Raw genomic sequence first — 21,788 nt, forward strand, 5'->3', positions numbered from 1 at the left:
ACAAGTGTTAACCAAGGAAAATAAGCCAAATCCATGCTTGACTAATGTGAGTTTTTACAATTCCTTATGACAATGAATTATTTTCCACCACGTAAGTAATTCAGTTAATGTACTGTAAGCCTAACATTGATACACATTCTTCTCTCGAGTATCTAGCAGCAATTATAGCCTAGAGATTCTAAGTGGACACAAAACCTTTTTTGTACTCCACGTAGATGATGAATATAAAAACGACTCATTGAAATCGGTTGAGAAATGTAAACATTATAGAGCTTTTTATCCAGAAAAACCACAGCCCCCCTGGTTATTTGTATTTGTTTACAGGAAGTCTTGCCCGATTCAATATGGTGGAAAATATGGCGACACTGACGTATGATCCAGCAGCCAATGCGGCATCTACATATATATGTCTCGCAAAAAATGCAAAAAGCCCTCTTTAGAACCAGTGTTTGGTTTGTCCATTCTGGGTTACTATAGAAACATGGCGACATGCAACATGATGGGCTCTGTGGAAGAGGACCTGCTCCCTATGTAGATATAAAGGGCTCATCCTAAATTAACAAAAACAAAACAATTCTTATTTTCACGGGATTATACACTAATGAAATTATACTTATGAATACTACACTCCATTTCTGCCAATAGATCCCTAAATCTTACATACTGGTCCTTTAAAGCTGTGGAAGGGGCAGTGTAAGTTACAGTGTTGCACTATGCTGCAGCTGCGCTATTCGTCTTTTGACATATTGCCGCAATTTGGGAAACACACTTATTTGCTCTCTGGTGGAGAGTTAGATGAAAAGATCAATCCTACTTTCTCGCTGTCAGTTATATATATGGCTACAACCAGGAGCTGGTTAGCTTAACAGCTAGCATAAAGACTGGAGACATGGGGGAACTGCTAGCCGGGCTCAGTCTGAAGATAACAAAATCCATCTAATAACACCTCTAAAACTAACATGTATCTCATTTGTTTAATCTAACCGAAGTTAAAATAATAAAAAAAAGACACTGTAGCCTTATATTTCATGTACAAATATGAGAGTGGTATTGATCTTCCTGTCTAAGAAAGTGAATAAGCACATTCCGCAAAATATCTATCTGACTATCTTTTAATGGTGTAAAATCTCCCTTTGAAAATGTCCTGCTTGGCCGCACAGTTGTTAACTCTGGGAACATCTAAAGCCATAAAAAGGATTTGATGAAGCCCTTCAGAGATGTCGAGTCACTAACCACATCTGTGCATGCTCAAGATCAAAGCAAAGAAAGTAGTTAGGCAAAGGTTTAAGTGGAGTAACCCTTCTGTTAGGAACGCAGAAACAAAAGGAAATACATTAAAACCAGCCGTCTGGTTTGAAAACCTCAAAGTTAAAGGAAGTGATTTGGCAAAACAAATCTGACTCGGTTGCAGTTGAAACAACACCTCGAGGTCAGACATTTTGTTGTTTAACATTTCATCCGACTGCGCACCGTAAAATTTCATGTTGCTTCTGGCAAATGAAGTGCATAGCTATGCATACTCTGAGATAAATGATACACACCAGGCAAGGTCATTTAAAAACAGCTCTGTGAGAATAACTTCTCCTGTGTATGAAAACTACTGGTGTTCTTAAGGGGTACAGGATGTGGAACTGATTAACACAGAGCAGCTACACTGATTACACCAGCTGAAAAACAAAAGGCAAGTACGGTTCAGTGATTATTCTCTAATGGACATTCATTGGGTTTTGTGTGAGGACTACAAAACCAAACTGGCTAATTTGGTTGAATTAATAAGCCATGTCTGCATCTATTCAACTGGGTGCAAGCGGTGGCTCTGTGAATTACAAGTCCCACAGTAATAGAGGAAAGAGGAAAGGAAGGGCAGGTGAAGGCTAAATGGCTGACGTTCCGTGACTTTCATCATCCAAAGACAGCACGCACGTGACAGCTGAACAGATCGTTACAGCTGCACCAATCCCACCGCCGCTATGCACATACAGTACACACACACACACACACATATCATTCTTGTCTTCATCCTTCCACAAGTCCCAAGGGTCCACATACACGCAGTGTCCCTAGAGGCAGTTTTTGGAGGGGTTCTTCATTTTGAGGTCAAGCACAATCTGACCTACAGTACTTTACAGTACAAACCCCTGCGAGCACACAGGTACTGGATGGATTTGGTGTTTTTCATGAGCTTCTGACCTTGACTTGGTATAGGGACACATAGATAGTGTTATAGAAATTAGCTTATTGTTTTCATCTTAGCCTGCGAGGTACACAATTTATCATCTATGGTCTGGTATGGGCCATTAGCATTTTGCTTTACACAATGTGTGCAACCAACAAATAAGTAAGGGTGTAAATGATTTATTCTCCCCTGTGGTAAAATACTGTACAATGAACTACTTTTTGTTTAAAGCTTTTGTCCTTTGAGATAGATTGCACAATTCGCTATCTAATTAAGCCTCTGCAACAATGCTGAACTTAAGTAAAACAAATAAATAAAGAGGCAGTTTTTAGCTCCAAAATTAGCATTTTATTTCGATGGTTGGGGTCAGAGATGTATAATTTGTTTTCCAGTACATATGGTTATCCACACGGCTTAAGTCCAAAACCTTTTCCAGTCTTAAAGCTGATTCAGTAATTAGTGCCTAGCATGTCATGCCACCCCACCCCACCCCCCTTTTTGGTACAAATTCAACAGTTGTGCTGACAAGATCACTACTTTTTAATTTTTATCAATGTGTTTTTTTTCATGTTTTATACAAAAAACTCTCTTAGCTTCTACACATTTAATGTCACCCAGATTTTTATTTTTTTTTTTCACTTTGTAAATAAATTTGGGAAACAACATTTGTCATTTTTGTTGTCATGAAAAGATAAAAACATGCAAAAAAATTTGAATTTGTAGTCCAAATTATACATTTACAAGTTTGGAACTTTTTGCACTTCTTCATATACTACATCAAAAGAAAAGATAAAGAAAAAAACATTATGTACACACATCTTTTTACAGTGAAGTAAAACTTGAAAATATCAGATGAATGACTAAGGCAAATGAAGTGTACATAGATTAGACCAAAACAGTTTTTTTTTGTTGTTTTTGTAAAATACTACATCACTTCAGAAAAAAAAAGAAAACAAAAATCTGCTACAAAAGTATGATTCATAACTCCCTTTATTTGCAACCAGCTGCATAATTTTAATTTTTTAGTGAAAAAGTCTAGAAGTCTAGCGTACTGTACAGTGCTGCTCTTAATTGTTTTTCTTTCCAACCAAGCTAACAGATGATCCTTCATTTCTTCGTCTTTGTAGTTTATTTAAATAATCTTCAACAAACAGGAGCATTGTGTAACCAAAGAAAAAAAGCATGTAGAAGCATACCAGAGTGTAACATACTTTGTTTGAAATCACTCCAAAAGTCAGTACCATTAAAGCCTTGAACATAAAACTAATCATTTAGATCCAAAAAAATGTACAAAAAGGCACATTATATCCCAGTGCTTCTGTACTGTGAAATTCAAGTGTAACTGAGCGCATTCAATACCAACAGTCCAAGTGGTGACAGTCCACCAGTGTTCCCTCCCATATTCTCCATAACTGGAGCACAGCCTATGCCTAAGCTTTCAACAAGCATATGTATGCGTAGACTACAACAATAAGCCTAGGTTGGTTGTTTTTGAAAAAAATTCAGAATCAATGTAATTTTTGTTTCTTTTCTGTCACAGTTCCGTAACTCTCTTAGGGAATATCAGTATGTCAGAACCTGTCCGTGTCCATCAACAGGAAATCTTTCCTTTTCTTCATTTTTTTTTTCATCTTTTCATCCTTCAAGGAGTGGCTGTGTGTCCTACTCATCACTTCCACCGTACATGTCTGCCAGTTTTCTAAAGCGAGGGCCCCAGTCGTTGAGGTAATCGTAGTCCTGGTCGCCCCCGCTGCTGGAGGAGTTGAGGGAGCTTAGGGAGCCAGCTGTGGAGCCGCTGCCCTCGTAGTCGAACACTAGCAGGGAGTCGTAGGGAGGAGCGGTGGGGTCGTTGTCTGCTGCCTTAAGTCCCTGTACAGAAGGGAATAAAACCACGGTTAGATGAAAAGATTAAAACACTGCTTGCAACAAGGAGTGAGCCGCATCAACACAGCTCCCCCTCCCCCCCTACTGCTGCACACAAACAGGCTAATCTATCCTAAAACCAGTTGGTGCTTCTCCCTCCACTTGTTCAGGAAATCAGGTTCTTGTCCGGATTAATCAGGCTCTGGTGTTCATGTGAGTTTCCTCTGTGTTTTGGTTGGGATTCTCCTGATGTTTCTGGGTTGTAGGATTATCCAGTGCTTGATCAAAAGCCAATATTGAGCATGACCAGCAGCCTCAGACGACTGGAATCATCCCCCCTTCCCCCACTGACCCTTGTGCCAGCCCCCACCCTCCCTCTCTCTTCAAGAGCCTTGATACTGTGGCACTGATACTCCTATAATCATCTACAGATAGCAGTATCTTTCATATTTCATATTTATCTGTCTCCCGCCTAAACAGTAGCAGTATGCGCTGAGCTCATCTGTGGCAGAGGTGAGGCGATAATGTGTGTGTGCCACGCATGTGTTATCTAGGCGGCTCATGGTGCTGCAGGTGGGAGTGGTTCTATTTTGAAGATTGCGCTCAACATTCCCAGAAATCCTCATAGCATCATGAGAGGTCCTTATGGATTGTTATTGATTTTCAGCCTCATTCCCTAACAGGACTCTGGAGACTTGATGGATTGCTAATCTAGGAGTTGAGATGTGCTTTGACCATGAACCACTTTGGATCCAAGCCTGGTTTCTCCTCTCTTATTGCCACAACTGAAGACACCTAACAAATAATAAATGAATTAAGTGGAGCAACATAACACAGAGAAACGAGACCTCAGCTCACTGGGAACTTGTCAAAGATTTATGGTATCCTCTGCGCTGCCATTATGGCGCTGAAATGCTCTCAAATAAAAAGATGGATTGAATTAAAGTGCCTGGGCACTTAGTGATTATTTTCCACTTGTTAGCTTTCGTTAAGTATTTGCTCAGGGCTGTGGTGCTGATAATTTGGTGGGAAATATGACAGATGGATCGTTCATTACAATTACAACCATAATCGCTCTGCTGGTTATAGCCCCCTCCATCTACAACCAAAACCCCACTGGCGGTTTCATAAGGTTAGTCAATCACACAACTCAGCCCCGTAATTTCATTATAACTGAGTCATCCACTGTGCTGCAGACAATCACGACTCTCAGTGAAATGGTGTAGTGTCCTCACATTTCGGAGTCACTCTGTCCTGTAGATAACAAAAGAAATGTGTAATCAAACTGACTGGTATTTCTATTCACAGCAGACAACCTTGGCGAGGCTGAAATGAGGCACTATGCAAAACAATGACTGCAATCACTTCAGCTTTGTCTCCCTCTGAGGCACTGTGTCCACCTGTGACCAACAGAGGTCACGTCAAGTTGGTGCTAATGTATTTAATGTTACCCCCCCCCCCCTCTGTGGGAACTGACCAGGAGTTGACTAATAGACCTTTGTTTGTCTGACTGTAGGGTTAAAGTCCTTCTGCTAAATCTACGCCTAATTTTTTTGTCCCTCTAATTTAATTAAGAGCCACAAGCTCCCGGGGCATGTGCACTTTTCAGGATGGAGATCAGACCCACTACCCCCCCCCCCCCCCCCCCTCCTCCTCCTCTCCGCCTCCCTGCTCCGCTGGCAGCAAGCCCTTATCAGTTAGGTCAGATTCCAGCTCCATGTGAGCGCTGGAGCTACCATGACTGAGCTTTAGCAACAGTCAAATCTGAGACTAAAAACAGATCAACATTGCCTGGTTGCAGCGAGCGTTTCTGGGTCAGGACTTGAAACGGCTCTGAGGTCTGAGAATGTTAAAATAACGTGTAAAAACAAGTGTGTTGAAGAACGGTGTGCACTGTCAAGACTTTTCTTTATTGAACAGTGCAAGACATTACTTTTCACCCAATATCAACTGTTACAACAAGTGTATTAGGTGTATTCATGACACACGGCGAGAGTGAAAATGAGTGGTGCCAGGGTAAAAGGATCTGAGAGATAGATGGTTCAGGGAGCAGCGCTGAAAGATCAAGTTCTAATCTAAAAACATGGGCGCCATCCAAAAACTAGGAGAGAACTCCATTTGTAATGCTGTGAAACTCTTGTCTGTTGGAGATTGTGAAAAATACATGACTGCTCTTTTCATTTTACATTCTCCCTTCATGCTGGAGTCAATGATGGCCTCAGGCAAACGAGGGCACTCTGAACAGTGCACGCCAATAGAAAGCCAATGTATTGCTTCTCACATCTCCCATTTCTATGCTGACACATCTGTAGCTCTACTTTGGCAGAAAGAGAGGAGAAAAACAATTATATCTAAGTGAGTTAGCATCATGTACTTTTCTGGCTTTATACATGTCTGAACAGATATATGTGAGATGAGAAAAGTTTCTACTTTCTGCTGGGAAAAGATGAAAACAATTCAAATAATTTATTCTGTTTTGAGTGTTTCTCTATTCCAGCTGGTATGCAACTGTATGATAGTCATATGAACCAAAATGTTTATTTAGATACAAGTTTATTATAAGAAAATCATTGGACTTGAAAACTAAATTCAAGCTTTGCGACGGCACTGATCCTTTCGTTTCAGCTCTTTTTGTGGGATTTGATTTCACCATGTGGTAAAACAATCCCAGTTTTCAATGACTCCATATGCTGTAGCTGGCCTGTGTCTTTTTACCTCACTGATGAAGTCTCCGATATCTCCAGGGTGGGGTGCTGCTGATCTCATGGGGTACTGTGGCTCGGGGTGGAGGGGTCTCTCGTCTAGACGGCGGATCCCCACAGGCTTGATGGCATCAGGCTCTATCGTGTCTGGCTGCTGGAGCTGACTCAGGTCGTAATCCTGAGGAACACAGACAGACAGACAGATGGGAGTTACTGAGCAGCACTATGAGACCCCAACTTGAGCGTGGTGATTCAAATAGGTAAACACATCTTGTGCTGCGCAGAGAAAGAGAAGTTCAGCTGAGTGGAGGGAAGATTTTTTTAAAAGTTAGACTGCGGCGAGGAGAGTTGAGGGAACACGAGGGAAACTTTAATCTTCTTGTCTGTGAAGCACAAGCCCAGGGACAATTTGACACATTAAAAGAGCCAGCACTGAGGGGGTCCAAACTGAGGACCACATCATACGCTGCAGAGTGTTTGTACTTGTGCGGTATGCTGCAGGAAGGATGTGCAGGCGACTGTTTTGCTCTAATCAATGCCCAGACACGGGATGGTGGATATGCATAAGCCATTGCTAATCCTATTAACATTACCAAGGCAACCTGAATGGCTCGCAGTTTGTGCAAAGTCATGGGCAGGGAAGGAGGAGGAGAAAGAGTGAGGACAGGGAGAAAAAAAAAAAAAAAAAAGAGGTAGGAGAGAAAGAGCTGTGGTGAAGAGCAGAGTAAAGCTGAGCTGAATAACTGGATGGTATCACAGTGACAGCAGATATGATAGAGAAAATGCCATTTGAGAATCAGGGTGTGTGCCTAATAAGCGTGCATGATGGATTGTCCCTCTTTAGAAGATTTTCGGTAATCCATCCATCTCTAATATCCCCCTTCAAAATTGTCTTTGCTCAGTTGCACATGTACCGACACACACACACACAGACACTTGCTTGCTGACTCCCAGGGAAAAAAAAAGAAGGGCTGCAGACGCTCCAATGTAAAAAAAAGGAAAGAAAAAAAAAAAAGAAACATGAGAATAAATATAAACCTTGTGATGATGGGCAAACAACACAGATATATGAACATGACAAAGCAATCGTGCATTTGACAAACACCAACTTCACTCCGCGCTAATAAGTTTCATCTCAGATGTAAAACAAACACATTGATTATTCATGTGTAATTTGATTTCATGGGCCATGACAGTAACCCTGAGGCTAGCTGGATAAGAACAATGGTCATCACACATCACGCAGTAACGCCATCCATCATCTTTGGTCCATTTCAGTCTGACTCCTGTTTGACCTTCTTTGAGGTCATATACCGGAGGGGTCAGGAGTTGGTGACAGGAATTGCAACAGAGCCATATAATGGCTGAACTAAGCAGGAAGGTCTAATGGCATACCGGGCCCTTCAGGGAATTGATTCCTTACACGTACAGTGGCCGGGTGAAATGGCTGCCCCTGGCACTAATGACCCACATTCAAACATGGGAGACTGAACACTGCTACGCCTTTCACACTTTATTGTTTGTGAGACGCAGCGCAGCAATTTAAAGCAGAAGTGAGATTATTTATAATCATGCCAAGGCAGCAGTTGGAGTCCAAAATCTCCCTGAAAATATAAAGTGAAGCTTAAAAGGAACATTTTGGCTTAATTTTTTTTGTAGTTTTGGCCATCATCCTTACTGGTAACAGTAACACTGTACACACTAGTATATTTGGTGAGATCTAGGAAGGCAACTTTACTAACAATAGCTGTATTATAATACAGGTTTTAAAGAAACTCAGTGTCAAACTTATTTGGAATTAAAACAGAGACACAACACTTTTGAAAAGATGCATCATGCTTTACAGACCAACAAACTGGTCTATGTACAGTACCAGTCAAAAGTTTGGACACACCTTCCCGTTGACTTTAATGAGAAAGTGTGTCTAAACTGTTGACTGGTATTGTATGTAGTCTTATATCTGACTGCTCATGTTTCTTGTTTTTGACTCTCTGGTAGCGATGTCACAGTGATCCTCAGCAATAACGCTGGACAATACAATATCATTGTAAATGTAGGAAATGATTGCTTAAACTGCATCTCCTGACATATTATAAACTGAAATGACCCTTTAAGAGACCTCACAACTTCTCTTTATCTCAGCTGACAAATAAGTGAGGCAGTTATAGTATCTGCATAAACAGGTCTGATTCGTTTTGTTTCACTGACTGTATAGGATTGAAAAACAAATCAAAACAGTTTCTTCAAAGCCACACTTGCTAAGGTTAATGTGCATCAAATCACTCGGAGGTCATCTGAAGAAGCAGATGACTCATCTCTCTTTTACTTTTTTCACGCAAACATGTGCAGAACAACTTCTCAATTTGCTATTATTTCTGTATTATTTTTTCCACGTCTGGGGAGCACAGCCCGATCAGCTGTCTGCCTTTGATGAAATGAGTGTTTCACAAACCAATACAAACCAGGGCAATGGCAGCAGCAGCTAAAATCATATACTCTGAGAGCGCCCAATGGTCTGACACTTCAATTTCCTCCCCAGCGGGAGATAGGGAGAACAGAGGTGGGCATTATAAGACCACATCGCTGGGAAAGTCAGGTCCATTTTTTACCCAACACTGACTCCCTCGATTCCACAGACAAGACCATTTTCTCCTGGCGCCCTGCCCTCCCCTGCGCCACTCAAAATGGAAGCTTGTTTTCCCTCAATAAATCGCTGCTCTCGCTCGTTTGCCTTTGAGGGGTGTTATATCATGCAACAGTTTCCTTTTCAACATGTTCTGGTCCACAAGTTTGTGCATTTTGTGTGTGAAAGTGAGGATGTGAATACACAAGTGGGTACACTCCCTCCTGCCTAATAACTGGCAGATGTGTAATGGCTTTCCAGTCATATTGTTACCTTAGACAGAGCTTCATTATTGCGCCACAGCAGATGCCTGTCTCTAAATGACATCAGCTTACCAATTACAAGTCTCCAAGGCTAATTTGGCACTGTGCTGGGTCAGACCGGGGTCTCCCGCTTATTTCTGCTATACCTAAGCCACCGGAGCACTTCAGCCAGCAGCAAGAAAATAGCCCATTTGGTATATTACTGCCTTTTTTATGAAATGATTCCGTTCTGCTAACAAGGGGTCATTAGGACAATTGAATTTGTGTCTGTGCATGCCTGATCAGTGCAGGGGGATGCAGAGATGTGACTTTATTGATGCCTGTGGCATTGCTTTTTTATTATGTGGAATTTGTGTGTGTTTGGATTGTGAAGTTAGAACCAGTTCCAGTTGAGAAAACATTTCCAATATTTTCAGAACCAATTGGATCAAAATGTGTTTCCCTTATTGATTCCAAGTTTTGATTCTCTTTTCGAGCTCCTTTCTGCTCTTCCGTAGAAAGAAGTACTATTTCTGCTTTTCAATGAAACTGTGTTACTCCAGTATGAAAGACTGTGAGGTGTATTCTAGAGAAGCATAATGAGCAGGACTAACATTAAAAAGGAAGGCTTTGTAAGTATATGTACGCTTACAGAAAGTGTCTAGGTGGTCCTGTTTGTCATCATGCTGCTACATGCTTTAATTATACAGACTGCTACTAACAAAGACCAAACACTTGCCTTATGTCACCCTTGTATATGCTGTACAACTGTAGAGTGTGCATGGCTAGGTGTTTGGAATTTTTTGATACTGGTGCCGATATCATAGCTGAGTTTCATTACAGATTCAGATACAGAAGTTACACTTATTGAGATACTGTAATTTCCTGTGTTTAATAGAACACAATTAGAAAAATATATTGTTGATGACTTTTTCTAGTACATTTTCTGCCCACGAATAAAAAACAAATGATAATGTGAAAGACAGACAAATGGACAAATGAATTAATAACTGTTTCAATGCAGAGTGTTATTTAACAACCTGCAAGCATCTGTGGAATCACACACTAGAGCCATAGCTCCTGATTAGTAAACCATTATCCTCTGCTGCACAAAAATATCTGTTAAATATACACTATTTCTCTGTCATTAATGAAAAAAACAGATTTATGGGCTAAATCCATCTACAATTCACTCCCAATTAGACAAGAAGAGGCAACAAAACAGTTGTGACAAACTGCAAAAACATGCAGACTAGTATGCTGATATTTATCAAAAGATTAGCTAATGTAACCTTATCAATGGCAAGTGAATGTAATGTTATGGCTATCTTTTGTGTTGCTATCAGAAGGAATAAGCAGGATCCTAATTCCAGGATTCAAATTCATATGTTGCTAAATCCTGATTGGTGCATGGAAGTATGTGACATCACCTTTTCTCAACAAGCCACGCCCACTTCAACACAGTGAGAAGACAGCACAGACACAAATCTTTCAACTGAAATAACCAAAAGTCTTCTAACTTTGGTAAAAACAAAAAAACAAAACAAAGCTTGTGTATCACATCATTCTTACCTGATCCTCCTCTCCTCCACCTTCTTCATCATACTTGAGAATGTTGTCTCTCACATCGTCCTCAGGATCAATGAGGAGCTGCTTGGCCTGACGCTCTTTGTCGCGGCGCTTCATCCACACCACAAACAGCAGCACAAGAACTGACAGACAGACAGAGAGGGATCTCATATTACAAAACATAATAACTTACATATTTTCATACAAATGTAATCGGATCTGATGTTTTAGAGCCTGGATGGGGGCCTGATCAAGGCTATCTTTTTGATAATCCTACAGTAATCTAGTGGTATCTCGGATAATATTTAGCTGTCTTTATAATCCCCGTGTGTGTTAGTGTGACGAGCTATTTGAGAGGGGCACTGAGACACTCACTGAGGAGGATGATGATGCAGAGGAGGATGGAAATGATGGCGCCTGTGCCCAGACCGGCGGCCATGATGTGTTGCTGGTCAGTGCAGTCTCCGTTGATGTCGCACTGGCACACTTTAATCCGCAGGTAGGAGGTGTTGGACATGGGCAGGTTGCCCGAGTCTGTGATTATGATCGGGAGCTCATAGATACCACTTTCAAGAAAGCCGATCTTTAGGCTCAACTGAGCGTAGTCACCTGCAAGACAAAGAGGAGAAACGACAGAAAGAGTGAATGAGTGATACACGATGGCTCTGTGTTTCATACAAAATATATTTGGAGTGGCAAGTGCAGAGATTAAGTGAATGTAAGTAAGTATAAGAATAAAATAACACCCTATTTCTTAAGCAAAGAAGTCATTCAGGTGGGATTAAATCAAAACTCTGAATAGTCACTTGTATAGACCATGTTCACACTACGATTAAACTCTTATTACCACAAACATGCAGCGTAAATTCCTACCTGGAAGTTGCATCAGCATATCTAATCCAAAACATGGCCAGGATTTAGATTTGGAGCTTACAAATCTACTGAATACCTTTTGATAATGCTGCTTAGGCTAAATTCCCAGCTGCGATAATCCATATGCCATTATCCTATTAAGATATATTCACTGTGTTTCAACTCACACTATCTAACAGCTAACACACAACAAATGAATTCTTCCACTCATATCTTTGCTTCAAATTAGCATAAACAATTAATGGCTGCGTGTTAAGGCTAACATTAAGGCTAATATTGTATTGCTGGTCACAGCTCTAGAGTACCTGCCCCCTCTGCAGCATGCTGTTCACACACATTTCCTAAGTGTTGCTCAGAAGAATCACACATCAGTGTCAAGCTTTAATTACAAAATAACAGACTGATGAATGTTGTACATATTGTTAGATATTCTACAGTTTTCTAATTAATTAATAAGTGCCACTAATTGAAAAATGATTGAAAAATGAATCTGCTCTTCTTTTATTTTCCAGTGATGAATACAAATGTGGGCCATAGCAGGCAAAATGACGATTAGGTGCATTTCATTCTATTAAAAATAGCCCAGTAAAATGAATGCATAAAAAAAGATTTGCGCTGCTCGAATGCAGTGTATAAACAGCCTAATATGAATCTGTTTAGAGTCACTGATGTGATATGTACTCTGTGTCTTACCACTGATTCTTGTGATGGTCCAGTTTCTCCTAACATCAGAGGGCCGGTGGGCTAACTCAAAGGCGAACGGTCCAGCGTTGGGGTTCAGGTCTCCATCGATCGCAGTGATGTTGATGGCATTTGGCTCTGGCTTTTCGCATATCTCCGCCTCCTGGGGGAACACCCTAGGAGCATTGTCATTGATATCCAGCAGGAAGATCTGGAGAGTACCTGTACCACTTGCTGGAGGTATACCTGCATGGGTCATTAAAAAAGACACACACACACACAATCAGCACATACATATTTATGAGAAAAGGGATTATTAAAAATTACATATGGATGGGAGTATATACTATTGAAATGCCATCTCTCATTCTGCAATCATTATGCAGTCGACAGAGAAAAGTAAAGTATGAAGTTTATTCTTGGGGTCTCATGCTATAATAAGACACTCTAAACAGCTATTTACTCTAGTAGGAGAGGACCCATCCAAACTGCATACTGATCTGAGAATCTAATCTCAAGTGAGGAGGCAGACAGAAAGAGGGAGATATCAGAACATTTGGGTAGTGTGTGAGTGTGAGTGTGAGTGTGTGTGTGTGTCTGAAGAATGTCTTCCTGACGAAGGACACGGGATGGGAATACTAAAGTAGACAAACAGAGCCCACTGTCGTTCCTCTCAGGCTCCTCTATGTATTCACTCAGCTAAGAGGCTTTTTTACCATTCAGGCCACGCTCAAAGGAGCTAGTCATCCAATCCTGACCCATTAATGCTGAGAAACCTCTTTATTGATAGAGTTTTTAAGCCTATTGGCCTAAGCTATGCTCCGTAGAACAGGGTAAACCTGAACAGAGGTAAATCCCGCCAGTGCAGGGAAGAGGTGAATGTATCCACATGCTGGATGGTTCTAGGGATTGCTAGCACATTAACCTTCAACTAAGGTGGTCAGTGTTCCAGACATGCCAAGTGCCTGGTACAAGCTTGACCTTCAAACATGGAAGATGTCTTTGTGGCTGTAACTGAGATAGTTTTCCCTCAGCAGATATGGTGCGTTTGTGCACTGGCTTCAGGTGAAAAACATCACAGAGGTGGTCAAAGTGATACTAGGTGGAAGATTGACCTTTGAGAGGTAGGCTACATTAGACATCCGCTAGGCTTCCTTTTGAAAAGGCAGCATTATCTCCTCCTGAATGCTCTAACAATAATGGCCTAGAATAGAGTGCTTGTGTAACAGCCTGGCTAAAACACCTAGACCATGTAACCGGTGCATCAAAGGATCTCAACAAGGTATTTTTGGGAACTGCAGTGCCACTTGAATGGTTACATACCGTTGTCAGTAGCCAGGAATGTTGCATTGTACAAACTGTTCTTCACAAAGGGTGATTCTCGGTCCAAAATGGCAATTGTTGTGATTTGACCGGTGACAGAGTCAATCCTTAGCCAGTTGGCTGGATCTGACAGTTTGGAGTATCTGAGGAAAGACAAAAAAAGAGTGATTCATAATCCTTACTATTCACATTATCCTTAATTTCAAGTCAGCAATTATCTCTTTTTTTTAAATAGTCAGAAAGTTTAAAGGGTTCAATCTTATCTTCTGCAGAAGGAAATCTTGTTTTAAACCTTGGTGAATATAGTCTCCAATTCCAGTTTGGGATCTCTTTCTTCTAAAAATGCTTTTGTTTTTGTTTGTTTACATGGAATAAATATTTTAGCTGTCATGCATTTTGCATAATTATTCAAACTTTTGAGAACAGTCTCACAGGGGAGACCAAACTGGCTTGTTGTCATCAGTAGCTCAAATTAATTTGTAGGACAAACTGTGGAATTACAAAACTAGCTTATTTCACATGGACTGTTTTCAGGCAGATAAACTCTTCCACTGCCAAACAGCTGTGAGGCTGAGTAAGGCAAGGAATCTGAGGATGAAAAGGGGAAAAAAATTGGCCTTGTTCAACAAGAATGAGAAGGAGACGTGCTGACAGTGTAGTGTTATTTGAGGAGGATTGATGGCCAGAGTGAACAGTCAACTCAACCAATCATGTCACTCCAGTTTCACACATAGCCTACTAGTATCCTCATTGCTGTGTTGATAAAACATGTGGGATTTAAACATCTGGCACAGATGTTTAAGAGAGAACAGACATTGCAGGATATGAAACTAACTTTAAATGCCAGAGGAATTCTTCAAATTTTCCACATTTGTGGACTGGACTTGATTTCTTTGAAGATGTGTGAAGTTTCAATCAGGCAGCTCTGCTTCTTTTTTAGTGTAAAATCTACCTGATGGTTTGCTGCATGAAACGATCAGGATCCTGTGCAGTGAAGGTAGTCAGCGCTGACTCAGGCAACACTCCCTCTTCCAGTTTAATGAGTTTGGGGTTGGGCTCGAAGTAGGGGCTCTCATTGACGTCTATCACTCTGATGGAGACTGTGGCAGTGGACTGACGAGGAGAGTGGATGCCTCTGGCAAGGGGAACCTCGTTCCTCGCTTCCACTGTCAGTACATACGTCCTACTGATTTCATAGTCAATAGGCTGGAAAAACAAAGAAGATATATATAGTCACACATCACAATTCAAAAAAATTTTAACAGAAAGAAATCACATTACTTTGTTGGTTATGTGAAACTAGTGAGAGGGTATTTAAAGAGTTAAAGTATTTTCTTCCTCTTGCCTGAAAATGGTATTGTGAAAGCTCACAACAGACAGTGAGATCTGATAGAGAAAATATGTTATTCTGTGGTCAGATGAAGGAAACAACAGAAAGCAAGCTGGTGTTAGAGTTGTGCAACCAATCAATTTAATTTGAAATGTCTTCTGAATTTAAAAATTATGTTCTGTGCTTGAAATATGTTTATTGCAAATATAAACATAATTCAAGCTGAGAATACAGGACTCAAATTAATTTGGCTGATAGCACAGCTCTTAGTATCTTACTAGTCATTATCAGTAAATTAAACTTCAGAAGAGGCTTCACACAAAATGCTTCAACTTCTTTACACAACAGGACAGTTGCATTGTTAATTGTGTTGTTTATTGTGTTCATTAATTGTGAGCTATGATTCATAACATTTAAGACATATTCTATCAAACAAAAAACAAAAACAAATAATTTCTGAAATAACATAAACCTAAACACAAAAATACAACACAGATAACTGAATATCGTATCTACCACATTATAATGCAGAGCCAACCATCCCCAAACGTCATATAGTACAAGATAAGGGGTAGAGTTTGAAGAGGAGGCCTCACCTTGACTACTGTTACCAGGCCCTCGTTAGTGGTTGGATCAGTGGGCACAGAGAACCTGCCGGTGGGGTCGCCTCCGGTGATTTTGTAGACAGCATTCCAGGCCGGCGTGTTGGGCTGGTCCTTGTCAGTCACCGTCAGGTTGGCCACGATGACATTCACACGGTTTTCAGGCACCTCGCCGAAAAACTGCATGAATAAACCATGAACGTACACAGCAGCTAGCTGTTAGTGATACTGCTGTGGCAGCAGAAAATACACTGATCCCTGCCTCACACAGCACAGCAGGACCAATCTTGGGTAAATAGACATCTAAGGTAACTTATCATGTCGTCATGGTCATCTCATTCCCTGTCCTCCCCTGATAGCACAACAGTAGCATTACAAATTTCAGTGATTCACGAGCACATTAAGTGCCTCTTTCAGTCGGGCAGACATCCCCGTAGTTGCATGTGTCAACATTTGGAGGGGAATATAACACTTTACGCATGGCTGACTACTTGTGTATCTGTATGGTTTCTGAAATGCTGGGCAAGCAGAACCAGGTAAGTGAGCAGGACTGACGGTTGAGTGCATATATCTACATTGGGGTGAAATGAGGGTCCTTGCGGTGCTTAATGTGTGGATGTATCGGATATGAGTTTGTTTCTTACCGTCTCAGCAGTGAACTCTGGCGGATTGTCATTAATGTCAATGACTCTGATGACAGCAGTGGCTGTGTTGGAGAGGCCATACATGGGGTTGCCCTCCATGTCAGTGGCCTGGATGATCAACGTGTACTGAGGCACTTTCTGGAGAGGCAGGGAAGAGAAACAAAGATTAAAACAACAGATCTTTGAAAATAATACAACAATAATGTAGCCGTGTTCGACTGTGGATATTATATTTATTAGGTGCATCTGTGTAATCAAATGAAATCCAATACAATAATCCAGTAATAATAATAAAAATAATCAATTTTTTATCTATCATAACTTTAACTCTGGTATTTTTTAAGACTGTAGTTAATAGTTATGTTGTTTTCATCTGCATTATATTAAGAAGTGTTTCCTAACATTCTGCCCCCTCATGTGTGTTAATGAGGACAAAGGATTAAAAAAAAACATTCAATATAATACAGGTAATTACAACACTACGATACTCTACAGCCTCCAAAATTATAATAAAGTTGAATTAACACCTTTCCACCAGTGTCAAAGAAACCTGAACTTTATAAGCTTCATTAATTTAAGATGCATGTTGCATGATATAGATTTTATAGGTGTCCCTAATAAGATGGTAACTTACTCTACATCAGTATTTATGTGTTTAACTAAAATGAAACAGATCTGATCTGGCTAGCTTCTTAATTATGATGACTAATGGTGGCTTTTTATATAAATCTGATTTATTCCCTATGGGGGAGGTGCGTTTGCGAGTGCATGTGTGAAACTTACACCTCTGCTATGTACACCATCGTGAAGCTAACAAATGACTCTTTTCACATTAAAAGCCACTCAGGTGATGGACCAGTTGCTAGGTAATGAGAATCGGGCAAATTACTTTCATGGTGGCAACTGGCGGACATAAAACGGCGGCCCCAGGGTGGAAGTGATTGAGCAGCCACCTAGCCAGATTGCCCTCACTAGAATTGCACCAACTGGCTCGAGCTTCATATATTATTTTATTTATTTTCTCACACAGCCATGCGATTCAATTAAATGAAAGAGCGCTAAAATTTACAGCACAGGAAAGAGAGAGATAGAAAGAAAATTTAAGGAAAGGTTTCTGCTTTAGAAACAGAAAGACAGAGAGAGAGAAAGTGAGGGAAGGGAAACATTTAGCTGCGCAGTGATGCGTGCTACCTCCTTGTAATAGTAAATAAGTGTGAAAAGGCCAAGTCCATTTTTACTTCACATTTAGTTGGTAATCAGCAAAATTCACTTTGGCTCATTAGTTCTAAGACAGCCTGGATATTAGCAAAGATACTCAGGCTGTGTTTTGTCTTCATATTTTAAAAATGCACAGCTCATTTATATAAAGATAGAAAATGAATACAATGATAAACATCTACAGCAAGGCATTAAATGCAATATGAAAATGTATTAATATAATGGAAGGCCTTGCAAATGAAAGTCTTAAATACCGATGCAATCATTTTATAATATGTCTAGAAATAAAGAGTGGAGTTGCAACAACATTACTGTCTATGAAATAAAGACAAAGAAAGCTAAGTCATAAATAAAATAAATAAATAAAGAAAAAGCATCAGTCACCTCTCGGTCCAGGCCTGCCGCCACTGTAATGATGCCTCCTGTTTTATTGTTGATGGTGAACATATTGGAGGTTGGAGTCTCGGGATTCTGAGACAGGATCTTGTAACGCAGCATCCCATTAGCTGTTTTGGGGTCATCTTTGTCAACAGCTGTTACTGTCATAACAAATGTTCCTATTGGATGGAAAGACAGAAACATATAACTATATAAATACTTTAATTTCATCTTTCTATGTTATTTCTATTTTGACTTAACTTTAGTAACCCTCACTGGCAATCAAAAGACGTTAGAAGTCAACAGTACTGTGCTGTATTAAACACTACTAGATTTGCAGTGTTGTAATATAGAGTCCAGTGTTCTTCCTTGTGATCTTCAAATACTACTGATCACTTTAATACAGCAGAGGCAAAGTTAATAAAGTGGCCACCCCAGGAATGTCATCAATGCTGTTTGATCTGCTAACAGTATGGCAGCATGTGAAGTCGGGGGCTCAGACTACAGCCGATCGGTTGCTCATACAGTTTGATGCTGCGCTTGGCTTTATACGGTACATTACCTGGCTTGGAACCCTCTGGAACAGTGCCATTCCAGACCTGATGGGTGAACTCGGGTCTGTTGTCGTTCATGTCGATCACATTGATCACAATGTCAATAGGGTTTTCTACCTGGTTGCCGTTCAGGTCCACTGCATGAGCTCTCAGCTGGAAGGAAACATAAACATATCTGGGCTGTAGCAAGCAAATTTGGCATTCCCAACACGGACAAGGATGATCCTTGACTGTGCAAACAATATATTGGGACAAACCACAAACCATTCACTCAATGTCGTCCGTTAAACTGCTGTGATGATTAACTCCACTAACAATCACTAAAAGTCTTTTACTATATGTAGCAGACCAAAAAGTTCAGAATATCTTTTTTCAGACAAGCGTGACCAAGGGAGGAATTTTGTTTTTGGTAAAGAACAAGTCTTTCCCACAACTAGCTCTACCATGTGCAGGGCAAAAGAGAAACAGATGTTTAGATTTAGTCAGATACCTGCCACAGAGTCGACAATACAAGCATTTCAGCTGCATTTTTATGGTTGTCTCTTGAAACAGATACGCTTTTTTCCCTGATTTTATTCAGTACTGTTGCCTACACTGGGTCAGTACAAGTTCAGTTCTGTTTTACAAAAACAGCTCTGATCTGCTGTGTTTTTTTTTCCTACAGACACATAACTGCAAGGTTGGTGCCTCAAACAGGTTTTCAATTCATGGATACATCTAAATTTTGATCCCACAGATTCATGCGCTAGAATAAATATAAAACAATACAGAATGTACTCAAATTTTACCTGTACATATGTACAATGTACATATACATACTATAGACCTAGTAGGTATTACCATAAAGTCTAGTTCCTATTAGATACGGGATATGTTTAAGTCTATCATTTAGCTTTACGTGCAACCCTGATTGATGTCTACCAGTTTGTGTTAAAACACATGAAAAACTAGTATTAAGCAGTAAGCTCTATAATTCAAAGACTAATGAATAAAGTAACTCTAGAAAGAGCCAGAGGTTTCCTTAATGTATCTAACACACACACTCACTTCACTCAAAAACATCACGTTAAATCCTCTAAATTCTCAGACGGATAAGTCAGATTCCCTGGAGACCTTCATCACGCCCCAGTCTTTATTGAGTCTGAGAAGACTGCTTAAGCTACACATGACCACTGAGCACGTACCAATTGGCAGGAATGTACAGCAGCACCAGAGAAAACACTTTTCATTTCAGGCTGGAAAATCTTTCTTTCAAATCATAGGGAAATCATTAAAGAACTTTTATTTTTTAACTGTTATGTCTGACTTACATGGAAGTTGGAAATGTGCTCTCGGTCCAGGGGTGTGTTGACAGATAGCTCTCCAGAGATTGGGTCAATGATGAAGATGCCGGTGGGGGGCTGGTCAGCGCCGGGGCCTGTCACACTGTATCTTAGGGACCGGTTTTTGTCATGGTCCGATCGGATCTGTGGGAGTAAAGATTTGTTAATGATAGCTTCAGAACGGTACTAAATATAGTGTGAATGACACTGGATTTTTGAGGCTGATACGGATATCATAGTTACATTTTTTTTAAACATTTTTACATTAAAACATAAATGATCTCTTATCTTAAAGGATCTCTTATCAGCTGGCATATATGCTTATATGGATATAAGGATATATGGATATGTTTATAGTCAAAAAAGTTTGTAAAGTCAATAGGGATGTCTTCAGATCACTTGTTCTTATCAACTGTCAAATCTGAGAGTTTTCAGGTTCTAATTATAAAAAGAGAAAAGCAAATCCAACATTTTAGAAACTATGCCCAGCAAATCTTTGTTATTCACTTATTTATTATAATTGCTAGTGACTTTCTGTAGATTGACTGACTAAGACTTATCATTTCGGTAACAATCACAGTGTTGTTTTTAAAATAGGTTGCTGTGTGAGTAAAAGAGTGCATATAAAAGAGTGTGTGTCTATGTAGTATTGAAGTTCTGTCTTGGATGTGCTGTCTATGCTGTTTGCCGTGTAATCTGAGACCCACTGTGCCTACACCCTGGATCCATGCTGAGCAAGCAGAGTATTTCCTCATCCCGTTATCATCCACTAAAGCCCAGACACATCCCTTCTAATATGGTTGGATTAAATATAGTACATACAAATAACATGTACAAGACTTAACACTCGGTAAGGAAGTCAGCTTAATGTGCTGAAAAAGGATCTACTTCTTAACTGTCCAGAGTATTGTTTGTCCTCTGTCAGCCACCCACAATGAGCCCTGACCAGAGAATTGTCGCAAATGATTAGGGCCAAATGTGTCCTTCCGCCATGATAAAAGGGTTGTAATATCTCAACAGGTAACTGAGGAACAATTGCGCTGGTGAGCACTTCAGATTTCTCACTCCTTCTAAATAATGCCAGGTTACATTGGTACTGACTGTCCCCTGAAACAAAAGATAAATAATACAGCGGAAAAAAGAGCCCTGGCCTTTAGCAAAGCGCTGTAAATATGAAGCATTTTGTTGAAGGCACAAGTCTCATGTGTGTGACCCTCTGACTAGGAGCCCGGGGCATTGAGAACCTAGAAGGTTGTCATATCAAGCAAAAGGCATTTTCTTTGAAGTTGAGAGAAGGCTTTGTTTGTGTGTGTGCGTGCGCATATGTGTGCATGCATTCATGCATGTGCTTTGGGTGTGCAATGTTACCCGGACAAGCTCTTGTGGGAATGGGCCTCGTGAGTTCTCTGGAACATTGATTGGGGGGATGACCCAGTCTCTCTTCATCCGTTTCAGTTGGCTGTCCATGTTTCGTGATGGAAACACTATTTCCTTCAAATCCTTCGACATGACTGGAGGGACATCAACTTCCTTGACCTGGAAAAAGGAAATTATTTAGTTAAAGAGTTGGGTGATCACATCTATGCAGTAGACATGAGTACATACATTCTTAGCCATGCATGGCCATACGGATGGTAATGTTGGTCGGTCGTTGGGTCCAACACTTGTGCACTGCATATATGTATATA

The 21,788-nt window shown here is 40.4% G+C and overlaps 1 protein-coding gene across 1 annotated transcript in view; it reads right to left on the reverse strand.

Annotated features, from left to right (window-relative positions):
• Positions 1-3,148: 3,148 nt before the first annotated feature.
• The window catches only part of cdh2 (cadherin 2, type 1, N-cadherin (neuronal)), a 60,585-nt gene continuing 41,945 nt past the window's right edge, over positions 3,149-21,788 (reverse strand). The window contains exons 4-16 of the mRNA XM_042428706.1: positions 21,469-21,636; positions 20,089-20,244; positions 18,787-18,931; positions 18,231-18,403; positions 16,629-16,766; positions 15,979-16,164; positions 15,005-15,258; positions 14,053-14,195; positions 12,742-12,975; positions 11,551-11,784; positions 11,179-11,318; positions 6,755-6,919; positions 3,149-4,045 (exon numbers count right to left, since the gene is read on the reverse strand). Of these exons, the coding sequence (XP_042284640.1) occupies positions 3,839-4,045; positions 6,755-6,919; positions 11,179-11,318; positions 11,551-11,784; positions 12,742-12,975; positions 14,053-14,195; positions 15,005-15,258; positions 15,979-16,164; positions 16,629-16,766; positions 18,231-18,403; positions 18,787-18,931; positions 20,089-20,244; positions 21,469-21,636 (2,343 nt within the window). The 3' untranslated portion in view covers positions 3,149-3,838. The remainder of the gene's footprint in view (positions 4,046-6,754; positions 6,920-11,178; positions 11,319-11,550; positions 11,785-12,741; positions 12,976-14,052; positions 14,196-15,004; positions 15,259-15,978; positions 16,165-16,628; positions 16,767-18,230; positions 18,404-18,786; positions 18,932-20,088; positions 20,245-21,468; positions 21,637-21,788) is intronic.

Source organism: Thunnus maccoyii, chromosome 12, assembly GCF_910596095.1.
Source record: "Thunnus maccoyii chromosome 12, fThuMac1.1, whole genome shotgun sequence".
Taxonomy (NCBI): Eukaryota; Metazoa; Chordata; class Actinopteri; order Scombriformes; family Scombridae; genus Thunnus; species Thunnus maccoyii.